The following is an 18,856-nucleotide window of genomic DNA, read 5'->3' as shown; positions in this document are numbered from 1 at the left end:
TAGCGACCTAAACGGTAGCCTTCAAGTTATTTCCTTGAAACTTAAATCGCCAAAAACTTACCACTTCCACACGGATAGGGAGGATAACTATTAACAGTTATTTAACCTTTAACATGAACATGAATCAAATGTAATCATTTTTTCTGGGTACATGATACCATACAGCATCCATATCAAACTTGCACGGGCCGCACTAACATTAAACTTTCATATCAAGGCGGGGGCCTCAAATTAGTGTCCTGCGGGCCACATTTGGCCCGCGGGCCGCATGTTTGAGACCCCTGCTGTATAGTATAGTCATGTCATAGTTTACTTTTTTAGGAAAGTGTAAGACAAGTCCAACAGTGACATTTTGAACAGTATAGGAATCATTATTTTATTTTATCCACGTGCTTTGGCCCGTTGACATAGTTCCGAGCAGGAATATAAGGTTCTTCTCCTTGGCATCATTGCTAGCCCTTATTACGGAGTAGACGTTCAAGGCAGTTAAACCTCCTGCCCCCCCACTCAGTGTGTAGCTGCTGGGAGCTCGTGTACGCCTTCTGCTCACGCATACATTCACGGTTACACTCCTGGTTCCACATGAAACCTACTTTTATGTTTATAAATGGAAATACAAGCTGTAATTACATAATGCTACAAAAATAGAGCTTTTTGTGAGCTATTTAAAGATGCCGCAACTTTATTTGTGTTTTAAACGCGGTGTAGGCGACTGTCACTGAGAAATCATTCTCTTCACCTTCATCTCATTTCCCCTTCGCCTGTCCTCCTTTCACCTCCGTCCTCAAAGCGCTGCAGAGCATCTTCGCTTCGCATCCTCGCTTCGCATCCTCGCTTCGCATCCTCGCTTCGCAAAACCAGACTGTCACGTTCCGACATTAGCAAGCGGCATGCTATAATCTGCATATTTAGATATGTAAACATCACGCACTGGGGCATGTCCCATTTTCATTGTCTGTGAGGGTTCTGGAGCTTTGGGTGTTTTTTCGGAGGGAGTTCAAGTGGAGGGCACGTGTGGAGTTGCATATTTTCACGCAGTCCCAGGTCCCAACGACTTCCCCGGCAGTGACCGGGGGCATCATTGTGCTGACGTCTTCCACTTGGGGGAGCAGGCGTTAATTAAGAACACCTCATGCTACGTTGTTTCGGAGGTCGTTGAAGGCCGTCAAGTTGAAGACGAGGCAGAGAGTCCTGGTGGCGGGAAAAGGTGCGTCATTAAAGAAAGCGGCGATAACGGGTGGAGAACGGCGAGCCGGAATGAGCGCTGCAGGAGAACAATAGGAGCGGGAATATTGATAAAGAGAAGGCAATATGACGGATTACGGCAGAGCAGCTGAAGGCGGCGTGTGAGGACCAGTTAGTTGCAGGAGGTTGCAGAGACGAGACACCAAATGAATGTTGGAATTATTCCAGCTGTTTAAGATGCATTGTTGAAGGATGCGGCCGCTATGTGCTTCCTGGGGATAATTGGGGCTCCTTTTTTAGCAGAACCGTATTGGCAATTTGCAACATTCTTTCACGTGTTCTTCAATGGCGGGACCTTTTACACGTGAGGTGTAAACGCCACCTGAGGCATGCTTTGACTGAGCATGTGGCCAAATTGGCAAAAAGTAGAATATTGTCAACTGCTGGTTCCTCCTCTAATCAACAAATGAACTGTGTATGTGTGTGTGCGCACGCGTCTGTGTGTACTGTATATGTATGTATGTATGTAGTACGTGTATGTATGAATAGTAGTAGTAAAGTAAAGTCCTTTATTCTTGTCACTTATACAGGAGTACAAGCGAAATTGTGCAATCATCCGTCCATACATATACAACATACGATGCGGTGAGACAAGGGGTGACAGGACGGGATGATTGGGCGATGAAGGGGGGGGGGGGGGACAACACTAGGAGAGGGAAGGGGAAAAAAAACAGCAACTCCAAACTAGACTCTTAAATGAAGGAGTACAGTGTGGGACTGTTAAAAAAAAAAAACCTCGGCATACAAGTAAAAGACATTGTTCACACACATAGACACAAGACCAGCGCCACAAAGGGAAAATAAATCTATAAAATCTAATACTATGATACTAGATACTAGAAAAATATTAGAAAAACTACTATGATACTACAGTAAACCTCGGATATATCGGATTCAATTGTTCCCACTGGTTTTGTCCGATATAAGCCAAATCCGTTATATGCATATACCGGAAAATGTCCGTTTTACGCATATATCGGATTTATATCCGGTATATGCGTAAATCGGATTTTATCCGTTATAAAAAGGCACTTCCTTGACTATGTTTCCAATGTACCTGGACGCGCAGGCAACGCTGCAAACGCTGCAAATGACGTCGTATAGCGGCCTGTCACGATTCGGCGAATCGGAGCGCCGCGATGCGGCCATCCGATATATGCGAGGGAAATTTAATGGAAATGCATTGGAACGGGACTGGAGATTTTGTCCGAAATAGGCGAAATCCGTTATAAAAAATCCGATATATGCAATGAATTTTTATTGGAAATGCATTACAGAAAAATCGGTTCTTTTTTATCTGCGAATTTCCGATATATCCGAGTCCGATATAGCCGAGGTTTACTGTAGAAAAATCTATATACTATGTATGTGAATATATGTGTGTACGTGTATATATGTATGTGTATATGTATATCAGGGGTGTGAATCGATACATATCTCGATGCACTGCCAGCGATACGATACTTTGACGATACATGGAATTTTCCGGCGATACGATTCACCCTCTTCACGACGTGATATGTTGTGATAATCACTTAGTTCAAATCAATGCGATCCAATCCAATATGGTGTCATTTCTTTTGATATGATGTAATTCAACATGAGGCAAATCAGCAAAGGAAAAAAATGGAACTGTGTGTGGTACTAAAAAAGGATTTGGATTTCTTCCTTTTTGGCACTTGGCAGTAAATTGGCAGTAAAGTGCTGTTTGTTTTTTTTTACTATGCACCACTTCTTGATCATTCTTTTTGCCATCTTAAAACAGCAACAACTAAAAAAAAAACATTTCTGCACACTTTCACATCGACTATGCAATTACTATAGCAGTGGTTCAGTGGTGGAGTAAAACAAATGTCATTTCTTTTGTTTGTTTTTTTTTACACTTGCTTCTTTTCTGGTCAAAAAACAGGGGAAACCTCACACACACTCAACAGGGGCCTGACAAGCTTCCAAAAACAGCATAAAATGCCAATGTTTGAGGGCGGTGATTTTTTACAAAAATCATAAGGGGTTAGTATGTCGTTTTTTTATGTTTTTTCAACTTAGTTCTAATGAACCTTTCTGGTCAAAAAACATGGGAAACCCCACACGCTCAACAGGGACCCCAGAGGTACCCAAAAACAGCATAAATGCCAGTGTTTGACGGCGGTGATTTTTGACAAAAATCATAAAGTATAGCGTTTTTTTCTGGGGGGTTTTCAACTTGTTTCTAATGCACTTTTCTGGACCAAAAAAGGGGGAAACCTCACACACACTCAACAGGGGCCCCAGAAGCACCCAAAAACGGCATAAAATGCCAATGTTTGACGGCAGTGATTTTTGACAAAAATCATAAGGGGTTAGTATGTAGTTTTTTCAGTTTTTTTAAACTTGCTTCTAATTCCCTTTTTCTGGTAAAAAAAAACAAACAAAAAAACAAACAAACAAAAAACAAGGAAAACCCCACACATGCTCAGCAGGGGCCTCAGAAGCACCCAAAAACAGCATAAAATGCCTGTGTTTGAGGGCAGTGATTTTTGACAAAAATCACAAGGGGTTAGTATGTTGTTTTTTTCTGTTTTTTTTCAACATGTTTCTCATGAACCTTTCTGGTCAATAAAACAAGGGAAACCTCACACACACTCAACAGGGGCTCCAGAAGCACCCAAAAACAGCATAAAATGCCAGTGTTTGACGGCAGTGATTATTGACAAAAATCATATGCCGTTTTTTTCTGGTTTTTAAACTTGCTTCTAATTTCTTTTTGTGGTTAAAAAAAAATAACAAAAACAAGGGAAACCCCACATGAGCTCAACAGGGGCTCCAGAAGCACCCAAAAACGGCATAAAATGCCAGTGTTTGAGGGCGGTGATTTTTGACAAAAATCATAAGGTGTTAGCATGTCGTTTTGTTTCTGTTTTTTTAAACTTGCTTCTAATTCCCTTTTCTGGTAAAAAAAACAACAAAAAAACAAAACCTAACACACACTCAACAGGGGCTCCAGAAACACGACAGTATGTCTTTGTAGTGCTGCATGTTTGTAGCGCTGCATGTTTGTAGCGATGCATGTTTGTAGTGCTCCATGTTTGTAGTGCTGCATGTTTGTAGCGATGCATGTTTGTAGTGCTCCATGTTTGTAGTGCTGCATGTTTGTAGTGCTCCATGTTTGTAGTGCTCCATGTTTGTAGTGCTCCATGTTTGTAGTGCTCCATGTTTGTAGTGCTCCATGTTTGTAGTGCTGCATGTTTGTAGTGCTCCATGTTTGTAGTGCTGCATGTTTGTAGTGCTGCATGTTTGTAGCGCTGCATGTTTGTAGTGCTGCATGTTTGTAGCGCTGCATGTTTGTCGTGCTGCGGTTGTATGGCTTCTTTACGTGGCATTCTTTGCAAATGACGGCCGTTTTGTCAAGCTTCCCGTCTTTCTTTGTGAATCCATGGTGTTTCCAAACATGGAATTTAAACGTTGTGGGGGGGTTAAATATAGAAACTAGAGAAACTTCCTCGCAGCTACTTGGTCACGAACGTCCCTGCTGTTTTACTAGTAGTTGTATGTGCCTCACGGCTTCCGTCCGTATTCAATACAAGACGCCAATGATGGTGCATTCAATGCGCCTGGGGAACATCATATGGGGCGAGGTTTAACATTAATAAAACGGTGCTTGGAATTTTACTGATACCCACAAACGCATCGAGATGAATCCAGATTTCACCAGTCAATTGCATCCATACCCAGTGAATGAGCCCATGCACTCGCATCACGCGCATGCAATACGAGTACATCGATACGTCGATTACTATCGATTATTTTCCACACCCTTAATGTGTACGTATGTGTGTATGTGCATGTATGTATATATGTGTGTATGTTTGTATGTGTGTATGTATATGTAGTATGTATGGATGTGTATGTATGTTTCTGTGTACTATGTTTCTGTATGTGTATGTATGTATGAATGTGTGTGTGTATGTAGTATTAGTATGTGTGTGTATATGTATGTATGTATTGTGCATGTGTATGTGTATGTATGTATTATGTGTGTGTATGTATGTATGTTTGTGTGCACTATGTTTCTGTATGTGTGTATGTATGTATGTATGTATGTGTATATACGTATGCGTGCATGTATATGTGTGTGTATGTGTATATATGTATGCGTGTATGCATGTGTGCATATATATGTATATATGTGTGCGTATATATACATATATACATATGTATGTATATATACATGTATGTATATATATATATATACTATATATATGTATATATATATATTGTGTTGTATATAAACTTAAGCTATATAAACATGGCACATAGCAAAAGAAAGATTACACTCTCACCTTTCATAAGTGTGTCTCTACCTTTTTCCGTTCTTAGTCATCAAAATCATACGATCGATTTCAGTTGTCAACAAAAAGGGAGAAAAACAGCTTTTAGTGAAAAGATACATTTCAAGCATAGTTTTACATGAAAATAATTTATTTACGACTTTGGAAATGAAGTGTGTGTGCACACGTTAGCGCGTGTGTGCATGCATTAACATTTTCCTCCAATGCATGAGCTTGTGGACACTCCATGCCTTTTGACTTCCTGCTTGTTGTGTAGCGTACGTTTCCATGGGAAGGATGCATGGCGAGCTCGTAGAAAAGGCATCCTGCCACCTTTTGCTTCTCGCCCAAAAAAACCAATGGCGTATGAATACGTCTTTGGGGTCACGTGTTTGGGTTGCAAAAAACCTCCTAAATACACCTTTGGTAGTGACAGAGTTAGTTAGTTAGTTAAGTTAGAGTTAGTAAACGCAGTAAAGGAGGGAGTGATATTCAAACTGTGATGCTAAAATATGGTGAATATCGTTTGTACCATTGTTTCTTCATTGTTCTTCTTCAGGAGAATTCCTAGCAACGTGTCAGTGCGTCGTATCTGTGGTGAGACGTTCATTTAGAAGACAGACAACCTTCTTTGGACTAACAAGCTAAATGCTGCGCCCCCCCCCCCCCCCCCCCCCCCCATCTTCCAGTCGCGTATCCGTCCGTCTGCCATTGATCCATCCACGGCTATCCAAACAGGAACATTTGGTCCGTGTTGTGTCTCCAGTCCGGTCACAGATGGTTTCCATGTGACGCCGCCCCCTCCTCTCCCTGATTGGCTTCATGCTTGAACAGACTTTTCTCAGGCATCCAGTTTTTTCCTCCACATTTTGCATGTGCATTCCTATCACCTTGACAACAACCCGGCTCTTCACGGCGTGCTGTGCCATGGCGCACACTTTGCCTTATGTAAGGCAGAGTAAGTGCGGCCGTGCAGACACGAAACAACCCCCTGGAGGGCCGTCTCGTTAAGGCCGGGGTCATAGAACACATCCTCTATTAGCCGTCCCGCCGCAGCCAGTGAATCATTCGCAGCGTCCTCATCTGTTTGTGTTTGCACGCAACTGAGCCAGCGCGACGGGAGTCGACTTGTGGAGCGCCAATGTGTGCGCTGTCAGCGCGGTAAAAGCAGGTTGCCGGCGCCACGGCTGCGCTGATATTGGCGTGAAGATTGGAAAGATAGCAGCAAGCCTTGCGTCACCTCCACAGCAGCCCTGCGCCCTGCTAGGGAGCTAATCAAGTCATCCCGGAGACGAGCACACGCTTTCTTTTACCTCGGGCTCGGATTCGTGTCTTTGCCATTCAACGCCGGCCCTCACAGGAGGCCGGGCTGTCTGCACACGCACCGGAGCAGCTGAAAAGGCATCAGCAGACGGATGAAGAGGACGTGGATGAGAATTGGAGCTTGGGCGAGACAAAGCGATGCGGCTGATTGCTTTTGTTATCCGTCGGCGTCTTCGCAAGCTAGGCTATATCCATCTCCAGAAAGAGGCTTTTATGCCTTGAACTGGTGGCATCCCATAATACTCTGTCTAATTGGAGACTCCCGCCTGGTGCCACAAATGCATAGACTCCATATGCTCCTGACCTTTCCATCCGCCTGGTGTTGGTTGGCACGCTCCTGGTTTTGTTATGCTGCACGCTTTCCACGTGCATGTTCATTCAACCAAAGGTCAAATGTAAAGCTTAGCGCTTTAAAGGGGGGGGGGCAACACGGTGAAGGCAGGACAGCGGCGCCGCCATGCCTCGTCTTATGTAATTGTGCTTTGCAGGAGGAGTTTTTGCAGATTGTTTGCAGAACAACAACCTCAGCTTGCCAGAACAAAACAAAATATTTATTTTGTCTTTTATGTTTCATTTTAAGAATGATTAAGACTAGCCACGTTTACATGAGTTCTTCTCTTTCCGAATGACCTTTCCGAAAACAATGGTATCCATGGAAAGGAATATTCCAATCTCTTGTCTACATGCGCCGCTATAATCAAACAGAATAGTCAATGGGGCATGCCCAGTAAAACGTAAACATCAACATCACGTGATACCGAGTTTTTCTTCCACTTGTTGGAATAACTCCGTATTGCCAGTTTTTCCTTCATCCGGTCTTGAAATTTAGTCTGGATCAAAAACAAACTTTGCTTAGCAGTCCAATGCCGATTGCTGGCCTCCATTTTTAAAAGTGAAGAAGGTCTGGATCTGCGTGTTACGTCATATCTGAGCATGCGCTGAAAGAACTTAAACAGGAAAAGATCAAATTCAATCTTGATAATATTTGATCATTAAACTCGGGACATGTTTTATATAGATATATATTTTCTTTTTTAATGAAACTGGACTTGTGAATAAAGTATAGAAGGGTTTAGATTCTGTTCCACAGATGGCGCTAATGCACACCAAAGCTGCTTGCCAACCGCCAATAAACAACATTCATTCATTCATTTTCTACCGCTTTTCCTCACAAGGGTCACGGGGGTGCTGGAGCCTATCCCAGCTGTCCTCGGGCGAGAGGCGGGGTACACCCTGGACTGGTGGCCAGCCAATCACAGGGCACATATAGACAAACAACCATTCACACTCACATTCATACCTATGGACAATTTGGAGTGGCCAATTAACCTAGCATGTTTTTGGAATGTGGGAGGAAACCGGAGTACCCGGAGAAAACCCACGCATGCATGGGGAGAACATGCAAACTCCACACAGAGATGGCCGAGGGTGGAATCGAACCCTGGTCTCCTAGCTGTGAGGTCTGCGTGCTAACCACTCGACCGCCGTGCCGCCCCCAATAAACAACAGAAGAAGAAAAACACCATGAAGAACAACTTTCCGTTTGAGCAGGTTCTAGATACCTCAATCGGATTTGGGAAAGGAATATTCCACCCCCATGAATCCCATTATATATTCTTTGGGATTGGCACTTTTCTTTGGGAATGAGGAGTATACAAAGGCAATTGGAATATTTGGGTCCATGTACACGTGGCTACTAAGTACTTTTAATTTTCTTCTCTTACCGCACCAAAACTGGAATGAACCATGACAGTAAAAGCACCGTTCCGTACCACATCGTGATGACGGCGTACCGATACCACAAACTTTTAAAGACCTTGCCTGTGCTCATCTTTGTGTGTCGGAGATTACAACCGAGGCAATATTGTGTGTCTCGGCACGGGTGGGGGGTAGGGGGTGGGGGGGGGCGCCTTTGGCAGAAACCTGAGCACTTATAGCGAGTGGCTAAAAATACCACGGCTGAGTGAGCGGAGCTTAAAGGAGAGGAAACGACGGCCGTCCTCCTCTGTCAAGGCTGCGCTCTGCTGACTGACGATGAAATATTAGCCCCCCCCCCCCCCACCCCCGTAAGCAAACAAATCTATCTGTGTGCGGACAGCTCATTTAAGCAAGGGCTAGCTCGCAGGTATCGAGCTCACGCTAGCTCGCTCCAGCCATGGTGATGCATTGTTGTGGGTGATGATCATCAACTTCCTCCTGTGCTAAAATGGTCAACCATACGATCACGAGACTCTGGGCTCCTGCTCAAATTTTCCTCCAAAGTCTCAAACTCTCAAAAGCGGGGGTCTCCGGGGGCCATCCTGGTCTTTGCCAGGCACGGAGGACAAATTGGCCGCCAAGTCCAGCAACACTTTCATCCACCAGACCTTCTCCCTGGCGGCGGCGCCCACGGGGGCCATGATATTTTTCCATTGTTATTTGTGGCTGCATGAAAGCCTTTCAGGGCTGGAAATAAAGCCATGGTTGATGGTTGAATGCTGAGGGAATCGTGCCCATGTTGGATTAGTCTTCCATTAGAAGTCATTGCCATCTTGTCTTTAATCAAGACTAAACATAAAAGCAATCGTCTGTCCCTGACTTAATGGTACGGCCACAATATCCCGCCACTTAGAGTCCCATGGATGTATTCGTAATGACGGATCGGTCCTAAAGCGTCCTAAAGCGTCCTACAGCGTCCTACAGCGTCCTACAGCGTCCTAAATGCGGCTGCCTTGGTCAAAGCCTCCTTGACGGATAAGAACCCGCCATAAAACTTTAGATCAGATAATAAACAAGCAGACTGGAATCAAAAGTAGAATCGACCGTTTTAGCTTATGTGAGCCAAGCGGCTACGTAAAACGATGGCGGCGTGTGAAAGCCTAGCATAGCGCCGGATGGACGATTGTCCTCCATCGGCGTGTGCTTCCTGTGTCTGTGTAGCGACAAGGAGCGCATCATTTATCCGCCCTATACTCTCCACGAGGACGCCCTTACAAACTTCCAATCAGTCCGTTTCTGTGGCCTTGGTCTTCCTGTGTCTTGGTTTCAAACGGGATCGTGCATGATCACCCACGGCGCCCACCCAGGCACGCGGTGACACGCCCACCTGCTTCCTGTCTGTGGCGTTCGACGGAAGGATACCACATCCTGTTCTTACCAACAACTCATCATGTGACTCCTGCACGATAGCGGCCCGCTGAGCAAAAGGTGGCCCCGCCAATCACCGCTGGTTGCGTAACATCGTAAAGCACATTGTCGGCGGCGGTCACGTGACCACCACTTCCTTGGCCGGTTCATGAACATGAATGCTGTGGCGCTCGAAAGTCATCAGCAAAAGTGGAAAAGATCCCGCAGGCTAAATGTGAGCTAATGCTAAAAATAGCACCCCCCCCCACACACTCCACCGCCACTACTCCACCCCCTGGAGCTACAAGAACATGCAGCGCAAGATGAGGCGGGGGCGGAGGGATGAGGGTGGCGAAGGAAGTGTGAAGACGGATTAGGAAGAGAAAGTTCCTGGCAGGTTTCATGAAGCCTTTCGGAGATAAGGAGCTCATCGGGAATGTTCTTCAATCCCGGGTCGAGCTGACGGAAGCGCACGGTAACGCAGGAACGTATAGTGGAATGGAGGTTTGATGCTTCGACTCCCACTTCCACGATACCTTGAACGTCAAAGTACATCAGCAGTACTGATGATAGACGAGATACGCCATAGTCAACCACAACAGCGGCCATTTTGTAAAACCTGGATATCATGAGGAAGCAATATTGGAACACGATTAGAGTGCGACAGATTAAAGAACAGGATCTTTACCTCGGGTCTGATGGCCCTGAGACCACTTGCTAACCTGTCAGTGAACCCACCATGTGTAGCATCTAATACACACACACACACACACACACAATAACTAGAGCAACACAATACAAGCTGAGGCTGGTGTTGTCATGCAAGGCTCTATGGGAGCTGCAACATCAGCAGGAGATGACATCTACAGAGACAGCCTGCCCCCCCCACCCCGACCCCACGCACACACAGGGTCAGTCCTTCCGCCCCCTGCAGGCAGACTCGGCCCCGTCCTGCTGGGGCCAATCACCAGTTGCGTCTAAAGGAGTCACGTCCTCGCCATGTCTTGGTCGTCTTGGTCCATCTTAAACAAATCATTCCTTTTCCCTTCCTTGTTTTCAGTGGAGCTGGACGCCGCCCAGAAGGTGGACGCTGCCGAAGCGGGAGCGGGGCTGCCAGCCGCCCAGGTGAAGCTGAAAGACCGGCAGAAGTTCTTCGAGGAGGCCTTCCAGCAGGACATGGAGCAGTACCTGTCCACGGGATACCTCCAGATCGCTGAGCGGCGAGGTGAGAGGCGGACGCCGGCTCCAATTGGTCTCGAGGGCCTACAGATGATGGAGCCACGCTGGCGGGGCTGCATCCGCCCGCGTAAGGCGTCTAGCAACAGGAAGCTGGCGTGCACTTCCTCTATAATCCCCTGCTTATTAGCGGAGGATTGCGGCGTGCTACGAGAGCGCTAAGCGAGCTCATTATGCAAAGACCGCTTTACAATATTTCAACTCGCCACTTCAAACGAGGCGAGGGAGACGAGACGTAGTGGAGCTCGCTAACTGACGCCATGTTGGTGCAGCGTTTGGGGGGGAGAAGCTGGAGGTGAGGATGAAGCTGGAAGGAAGGGTGAAGGACAGCCCCCATCCCCATCCCCAGCCAGGGAGCTCTTTCAAGTCAGCTGCAGGCAGGACAGCTCCTTCACAGCGGGGGGGGGGGGTCGTTTTAGTGGGGGTCACAACGCACAAATATGTCACATGATGCGTTCACAGTCAGCGGGTCAGCCGCCACTATGCATCTATGGCTTAAGTCTTTAAGTGTAATTGCTCCACCTGGCGGTGAGATGGGGAATGACACCCCAACGGCATCATGTTCACAGCTGTTCCTAATATTTTGTCCAACGCCGTCACGTGAGCAGCTTTTAGGTTTTTTTTTACCTCCATTAAGAAGTGTGTTGTCTTTCATGTGTTGTTCTTTTTAGGAGAGGAAGGGTCTCCATGGTAAATAACCCCCCCCATCTCCCTTTTCTTCTTCTCTCCCTCCCCATGCGGCCCCCGCTCCGCTCTCCTCACTTCTTGAGGTACGGTAGCCAATGGTGTCATCTCTCACTGCCGTGCACCGGCCAATCATCTTCTGCCTTCCTTTTCTGCCCCCCACCACCACCCCTGGATAACTCTGTAACCCTATACACCCCACCTCACCCCTCCTCACCCAAACCATCACCCCCTCACACAGCAACGCACTGGCTGGCTAGACATGACGCATGCAGCACATCATGTCGCTACCCGGGGTGGGCGGCCATCTTTGATGAGCCCGCCTACCTCTGCAAGGGCGCTGAATCCAGGAGAAAAATATTAATACCTTCTATAACACTTCATAATAATCATAATAATAATAAGGATACTCCGCTTGGAGTTAGCATGTTCTCCCTGTGTGTGTGTGTGTGGGGGGGGGGGGTACCTGGAGGACCCCCCCCCATTCCAAAAACATGCTAGGTTAATTGGCCACTCCAAATTGTCCATAGGTATGAATGTGAGTGTGAATGGTTGTTTGTCTATATGTGCCCTGTGATTGGCTGGCCACCAGTCCAGGGTGTACCCCGCCTTTCGCCCCAAGACAGCTGGGATAGGCTCCAGCACCCCCCCCCCCCCCACCCCCACCCTAGTGAGGATAGAAGCTGGATGGAATAATACTTGGAATACTTCATAATAGTACTGCTTATATTGTGAAAATATCATGAAAATGTCCTACGTACAAAATTTGTAAGATGTTCATCTACGTATTGATTTCCTATTGCTTAATATTATAATATTACATTTTTCATGATTATATTAAAGCAACAATTGGACATTTTACTCAAAAAGTACACCCAGAAATATCTTTGTGTATTACATGACATTACAGTACAAATGTGTCATAAAATAGCATACTATATAGCATACTATACTACAATACTAATAAAATATATTCCATACGATGGAAAACGTAGTATATATGATGATAGTAAAGTACTATCCAAGGAATGCTACAGGCCAATGGAGGCGGTTGTCATGGAAACCACGATGCTCTGCTTTTATTGCCATTGCTCGAGCATCCATCGTTAGCACCTGGCATCCATCGTTAGCATCTGGCATCCATCGTTAGCATCTAGCATCCATCGTTAGCATCTAGCATCCATCGTTAGCGACCATCCTGCTTCCTTCGCCATCTGCCTGGACTCGGCTCCTTGCTGGCTTTGCCGCCACCCGCTGGACGCTGACCTTCCCGCTTCCTGTCCTTGTGTGCAGAGCCAATAGGAAGCATGTCCTCCATGGAGGTCAACGTGGACATGCTGGAGCAGATGGACCTCATGGACATGTCGGACCACGAGGCCCTGGACGTCTTCCTGCACTCGGGAGGCGAGGACAACAGCGCCGCCTCACCTGTGGCAGGCAGGACACACACACACACACACACACACACACACACACACACGCCTTATTGTTGGTACATTGTGGCTAACTTCTTTTTACACTTTGACCTTAGCATGCTACATGTTAGCCGTGTAAAGCTAGTTTTTGCTACAAACTACATTTGCATGACACAAAACTGGACCTGATGTTTGCGCTTAGGTCAGGTCTTGGTGTTCTAGTCAAGTGTTTCATTTTACCTTGGAAGTTGAAGTGCCTGACTTCTTTTTCCACCTGTAAGACCGCCAAGTGTTTCAAACAGGAAGGGCGAGGCGGATCTGGGACATGACCCGCCCTCTTTTTCCATTCAGGCTACGACAGAGTGCCTTGTTTGGAATTTGACACGCTTAACTTCTTTTTACGCTTTTAGAAAAATGACATTGGAAAGGCCCATTTGTCACATGACATCATCGCTCAGTCAAGTTACCTTCGCTTTTAGTACAGTGGCTCACTTATTGTTACACTTGAAAGTCACACCCTCCTCCGTCATGAACGCATTCATTCCTAAAGACGGGATCGGGATTACACTTTTTGTGTGAGAGGACAAAGACATGATGATGCAACTCCACAGTTAAGAGAGCATGTTTGGTGGAGGTTTAGGCCAAAAAAGATGGCAGAAGAGCATTGTCTTCAGTGCCGGCCTTGCTAGGGTTAGGGCCAGGACCAGGGTTAGGGCCGGGACCAGGGTTGGGGCCAAGGCTAGGGTTGGGGCCAAGACCAGGGTTGGGGCCGGGACCAGGGTTGGGGCCGGGACCAGGGTTGGGGCCGGGACCAGGGTTGGGGCCGGGACCAGGGTTAGGGCCGGGACCAGGGTTAGGGCCGGGACCAGGGTTAGGGCCGGGACCAGGGTTGGGGCCAAGACCAGGGTTGGGGCCAAGACCAGGGTTGGGGCCAAGACCAGGGTTGGGGCCAAGACCAGGGTTGGGGCCAGGACCAGGGTTAGGGCCAGGACCAGGGCCAGGACCAGGGTTAGGGCCAGGACCAGGGTTAGGGCCAGGGTTAGGGCCAGGACCAGGATTCGGGCCAAGACCAGGGTCAGGACCAGGGTCAGGACCAGGGTTAGGGCCGGGACCAGGGTTAGGGCCGGGACTAGTGTTAGGTCCGGGACCAGGGTTAGGGCCGGGACCAGGGTTAGGTCCGGGACCAGGGTTAGGGCCGGGACCAGGGTTAGGGCCGGGACCAGGGTTAGGGCCGGGACCAGGGTTAGGGCCAGGACCAGGGTTAGGGCCAAGACCAGGGTTCGGGCCAAGACCAGGGTTCGGGCCAAGACCAGGGTTCGGGCCAGGACCAGGGTCAGGACCAGGGTCAGGACCAGGGTCAGGACCAGGGCCAGGACCAGGGTCAGGGTCAGGGCCAAGACCAGGGTCAGGGTCAGGGCCAAGACCAGGGTTCGGGCCAAGACCAGGGTTCGGGCCAAGACCAGGGTCAGGACCAGGGTCAGGACCAGGGCCAGGACCAGGGTCAGGACCAGGGTCAGGGCCAGGATCAGGGCGAGACATGCACACACGCAGTTGAGATGATGTACCTTCCATGCGTTCCAGGTCCCGAGGTGGACTTCACCACAGAGATCAGCCTGCAGGTTCCCACGCAGGCGGAGCTGCGTCACAAGCTGTCCTCCCTGTCGTCCACGGGCACCGACTCCGCCAGCCAGGACACGGAGGCGGGCGAGGAAGACGACGATGACGAGGAGGAGGAGCGGCCGGCCGGCGGCAAGAGGAGACCCCCCGTGGTGACGCCCGACGAGGAGGAGGTGCGAGCTGACACGTCGCTGGTGGACGGTCCGGCACGGAAGGACGGCGAGCTAAGCGGCGGGAAGGTTTGAGACCCCCCCCCGAGAACTTTCTTTCATTGTTGTTCTCCTCCAAAACCAACTGCCACATGACGCTGCCTTAAGGAGCCATCCGCCAAGAGCACACGAACGTTCCCAAAGGAAGACACACTCAGGTGAAAACGTTGTGCTATTATTTGGACGCCCGCCTACGTAGAGAGATTGGCATGTGCAGCAACAACTTCCTGTTCTTTTTATACACAAACCCCGCCTGCGTGTGCGTGTGTGTGTGTGTGTGTGTGTGTGTGTTTTCCTCATCACGTTCCATTTTTGAATTTGAGGTAATGCTACCACTCGGCTTAACTGACTTAACATTTTGCTCTTATTTCAACTTCTTCAAAGTCCAAGCTACTTCCTGTACCCCAATAGGAGTAATAGTAGTAGTTGTAGTAATAATGTCATAACAACATGTAGAATTCTTCTTCCTGTACTAAGGATAACAATAACAAACATTTTCTGCTTCAATGTCATCATACTCAAAAAGGAATAATAGCTTTTTTAATGTAGGTGGATGTGTTGTTACTGTGATGCATTCAAGGACGTATTTTTTTCCTCAGGAAATCCTAACTGAATATGCTACAGACGGCTAATCCCATAAGTATTTTATGACCGTAGAGTACATCAATTATTACGAAATACTTTTCATTGGTGTGTTAGCCACAAAGTAGCCACCATTTTTAATGAATAAATCCAAACATTGGGATCTTTTTTGGACTCGCTTCTTTGTACCGGAATAGGAATTCTAGTAGTAGTAGTAGTAGTATCATAGTATCATATTGCTATGTCGTTCATATGAATATATAATACAGATGTTGTAATATTCCTGTTTACTTACATCCTGGTTACATCGCTTTACTTCTTTTTATACTTGAAGTAAATATGACGTACAGTACTTCCAATACACGTATGAATTACTTCTGTTCATACTTGAAGTAAATATGACGTACAGTACTTCCAATACACGTATGAAATGAAGCGAATAGAAATAATTGGAGATGCGTGCAAGGAGTCGGCACAGAGAGTCACGAGTCACGAGTAACGAGTCACGAGTAACGAGTCACAAGCAAGTGTTGACAGTGACTTGTCGGCAACTTTTAATTTTTTTCCAACCTTAAAAGTACAAACTGCAAAAAAGTAAAAAAGTGTGTAACCAACATGAGACTCTTTGCGGATGGCGGCACCAATAAATTAAGAGACTCACTCGTCAGCGAGAACTTCCACTTGTAGAAACGAGGACAGGAAAAACCAAAGGAGTCGCAGATAATAACACAAATCAAAGGTTAAGGCCATAAAAAGTTGACAACCACCTTTTCGAGTGTGTGTTTGTGTGTGTTTATGTGTGTGTGTGTGTGTCATGTCAAACGGCCCACGTGGGGGCGACTCCTTAAATTGTCCCAAAAGAGTTGGAGTCTGGGCGGGATGGGAGGATTTGGTCCCGGCCATCCCGACGGGCAAGCTCAGTGCAACACGAGTAGCTACCGCCTTCTCAACCGCCTCCTTTTTCTCTCGCCGCCATTTTCCCTTTTCTTGAAAAAAGTAAAGCTAAACAAAGAAAACCAGGCTGGCTGGGGGAGGGGGGCAGGTGGGTTTGGGGGGGATGGGCAGTCGTCTTATTTCTTAGTGATATAAGCAGCACTTAAAAGTTTGATTTCTGTACACCGGAGCGACCCTGTCAGCGTCACGCGGATGAAGAAAGGGAAAAATGTAAGGCTTTTTCTTCATCATCATCATCATCATCATCATCACCCTTCCTTTCCTCACTTCCTCCCGCCCTCCCTCCCTCTCACCCCTTGCCCCCCCCCACCACCCAAAAGGCTCAAGTATGTAAAGAAATGTACAGGATTATGTACAAAAAGGTTCCTTTCTAAAAAAAAAAGAAAAAAAAAAGGAGGAAAAAGAAAGCGATAAAGAATATTTCACATTTGAAACTAGTGGCTCTACTTGATAAAGTAAAAAACACACCATAATAATAATAATAATAATAATAATTCATGTTGACTGGAAGAATGGAATGTTATCACGATTGCACTTCTCCAACCAGAAAAAGACACAAAAAAATCTAAAGTTGAAAAGCCAGCTAGCGGTGGTGGCTAGCGCTAAAACGCCAATCCCCCCCCCCCCCCCCCCCGTTTTATCTTTCCATTTTTCAATGTATGCTTAAACAGTAACATCACAAGCACCACTTAAGGCGGGTCTGCGGGTTGGGGTGGGGTGGGGGGGTGGGGGGAAGCCAAGCGGCCGTTACGCTGCGCCCACCTCACGCAAAAAAAAATAGCGTCTAAAATGAAAGTGTTAAAAAAAGGAAACGCTCACCAACAACATCTTTCAAGTTTTTTACCTCACGTCGCTACAACAACAGCCCCCCCCCCATGTCAAAGTGATAACGCAAGAGGAGCTGCATCTGGGGGGGGGGGGGGGGGATATTTGGGTTGTTACTCGATGTCATGTTTGTCTCTTGAGAAAAATTTCAGTCAGGAGGGTGACAAAAAATATTTGGGGGGGGGGGGGGTCTTTCATATCTTTCATACTAGTGCAAAATGACATCTTGCGTTGCTTCTTTCATGGTCACGTGATCATTATTGGGGGGGTACCTGGGGGGGTGTACCCTCAGGACACGGCGGCAGCCTTGGGCATGTGACTGGAGGACAGGCGTGCCAGCGACACCTCCATGGCGCCGCGCTTCCGGGGCGCCCGCTTGGCCGGCGAGGCTTTGACTGGCGGGGCGATGGCGTGACAAGCGTTGCCCCCCACCGTTCCCATAATGACTCCGCCCCCACCGCCGCCACTCTTTAACATGGCCCGCCCACACACCTGGTTCACCAAGTTGTTGATTTGCTCCTGAAAGAAAAACACAATCTGAAGAATAATGGCTTTATTTTCTATACTCTATTTTATATTTACAATAATGTATGCTTATATTTGATCAATAAATGGACATTATTTCTATATTCTATGTTCCCTGCCTAAAAATGCTGATTGATTCAAATAAAAATGAAATATATACAGTATGTATTACACTTGCTATTTTCTACCAGCTGTGCAGCGTCGCCCCCTTGTGGCCAAAGAAAGAAAGGCGCTCACCTCGTCATAGCGATACATCATCTTGAGGCCTCTGCAGGACTTGTGTTTCTCCACGTAGCGCAGCGCACACTCCAGACAGAAGACCACGTTGTCCGTCTCCTGGACCACCTGCACGTAGCCACCCACAGGTTAGCTGCGCCCCCCCGCCGATGAGGCGTTTGTGTGCTCACCATGGACAAGTAGCAGAGGTCCTGGCAGATCTGGCAGCGTCTCTCCGACGACTCCAACGTCATCCACTTGCCGCGGGGCTTCTTGCGCCCCTCGCCCGCCGCCGCCCCCACACCACCGTCGTGGGCGCCGTAGCGCGCCGTGGAGAGGAGGCCCGCCTTGTAGAGTTCCTGCCGCTGGCGCATCTCTATGTTCCTGAGGGACGCATGAGGGCCGAGGTGAGTCCCGCGGAAAGGAGATGAGGACCGAGGCGGCGTCCCCAACCTACCTGAGGTCTTTGAGAAGGGTGGAGATGGTGGTGAGGAGGAGGCCGTTGTCCCGCTTGGACTCGGCCGTGGCGATCTGGTAGAGCAGCTTCTCCATGGAGAAAGGTTTGGCGATGCGGCGACACTTCAGGTCCTGTTTGGACACCAGGACATCTTAA

The 18,856-nt window shown here is 47.6% G+C and overlaps 2 protein-coding genes across 6 annotated transcripts in view; one reads left to right on the top strand and one right to left on the bottom strand.

The window, feature by feature from the left end:
- dtnbp1b (dystrobrevin binding protein 1b) overlaps nucleotides 1-17,643 on the top strand; it is a 43,001-nt gene extending 25,358 nt beyond the window's left edge. Inside the window, exons 8-10 of one of the 2 annotated variants that reach the window (XM_058046879.1) lie at nucleotides 11,041-11,205; nucleotides 13,194-13,337; nucleotides 14,897-17,643. In XM_058046879.1, coding sequence (XP_057902862.1) covers nucleotides 11,041-11,205; nucleotides 13,194-13,337; nucleotides 14,897-15,177 — 590 coding nt within the window. In that variant the 3' untranslated portion in view covers nucleotides 15,178-17,643. The remainder of the gene's footprint in view (nucleotides 1-11,040; nucleotides 11,206-13,193; nucleotides 13,338-14,896) is intronic. The other variant, XM_058046880.1, reaches the window with a different exon arrangement.
- The window catches only part of jarid2b (jumonji and AT-rich interaction domain containing 2b), a 135,614-nt gene continuing 133,011 nt past the window's right edge, over nucleotides 16,254-18,856 (bottom strand). For all 4 annotated transcript variants that reach the window (XM_058046861.1, XM_058046860.1, XM_058046863.1 and 1 more), the window contains 4 exons: nucleotides 18,701-18,831; nucleotides 18,435-18,627; nucleotides 18,265-18,372; nucleotides 16,254-18,021 (listed from right to left, as the gene is read on the bottom strand). In XM_058046861.1, coding sequence (XP_057902844.1) covers nucleotides 17,791-18,021; nucleotides 18,265-18,372; nucleotides 18,435-18,627; nucleotides 18,701-18,831 — 663 coding nt within the window. In that variant the 3' untranslated portion in view covers nucleotides 16,254-17,790. The remainder of the gene's footprint in view (nucleotides 18,022-18,264; nucleotides 18,373-18,434; nucleotides 18,628-18,700; nucleotides 18,832-18,856) is intronic.

This window comes from Doryrhamphus excisus, chromosome 14 (genome assembly GCF_030265055.1).
Source record: "Doryrhamphus excisus isolate RoL2022-K1 chromosome 14, RoL_Dexc_1.0, whole genome shotgun sequence".
In the NCBI taxonomy this organism is placed as follows: Eukaryota; Metazoa; Chordata; class Actinopteri; order Syngnathiformes; family Syngnathidae; genus Doryrhamphus; species Doryrhamphus excisus.
The sequence above is the reverse complement of the archived record's forward strand: the minus strand, read 5'-3'. Positions and strand labels throughout refer to the sequence as shown.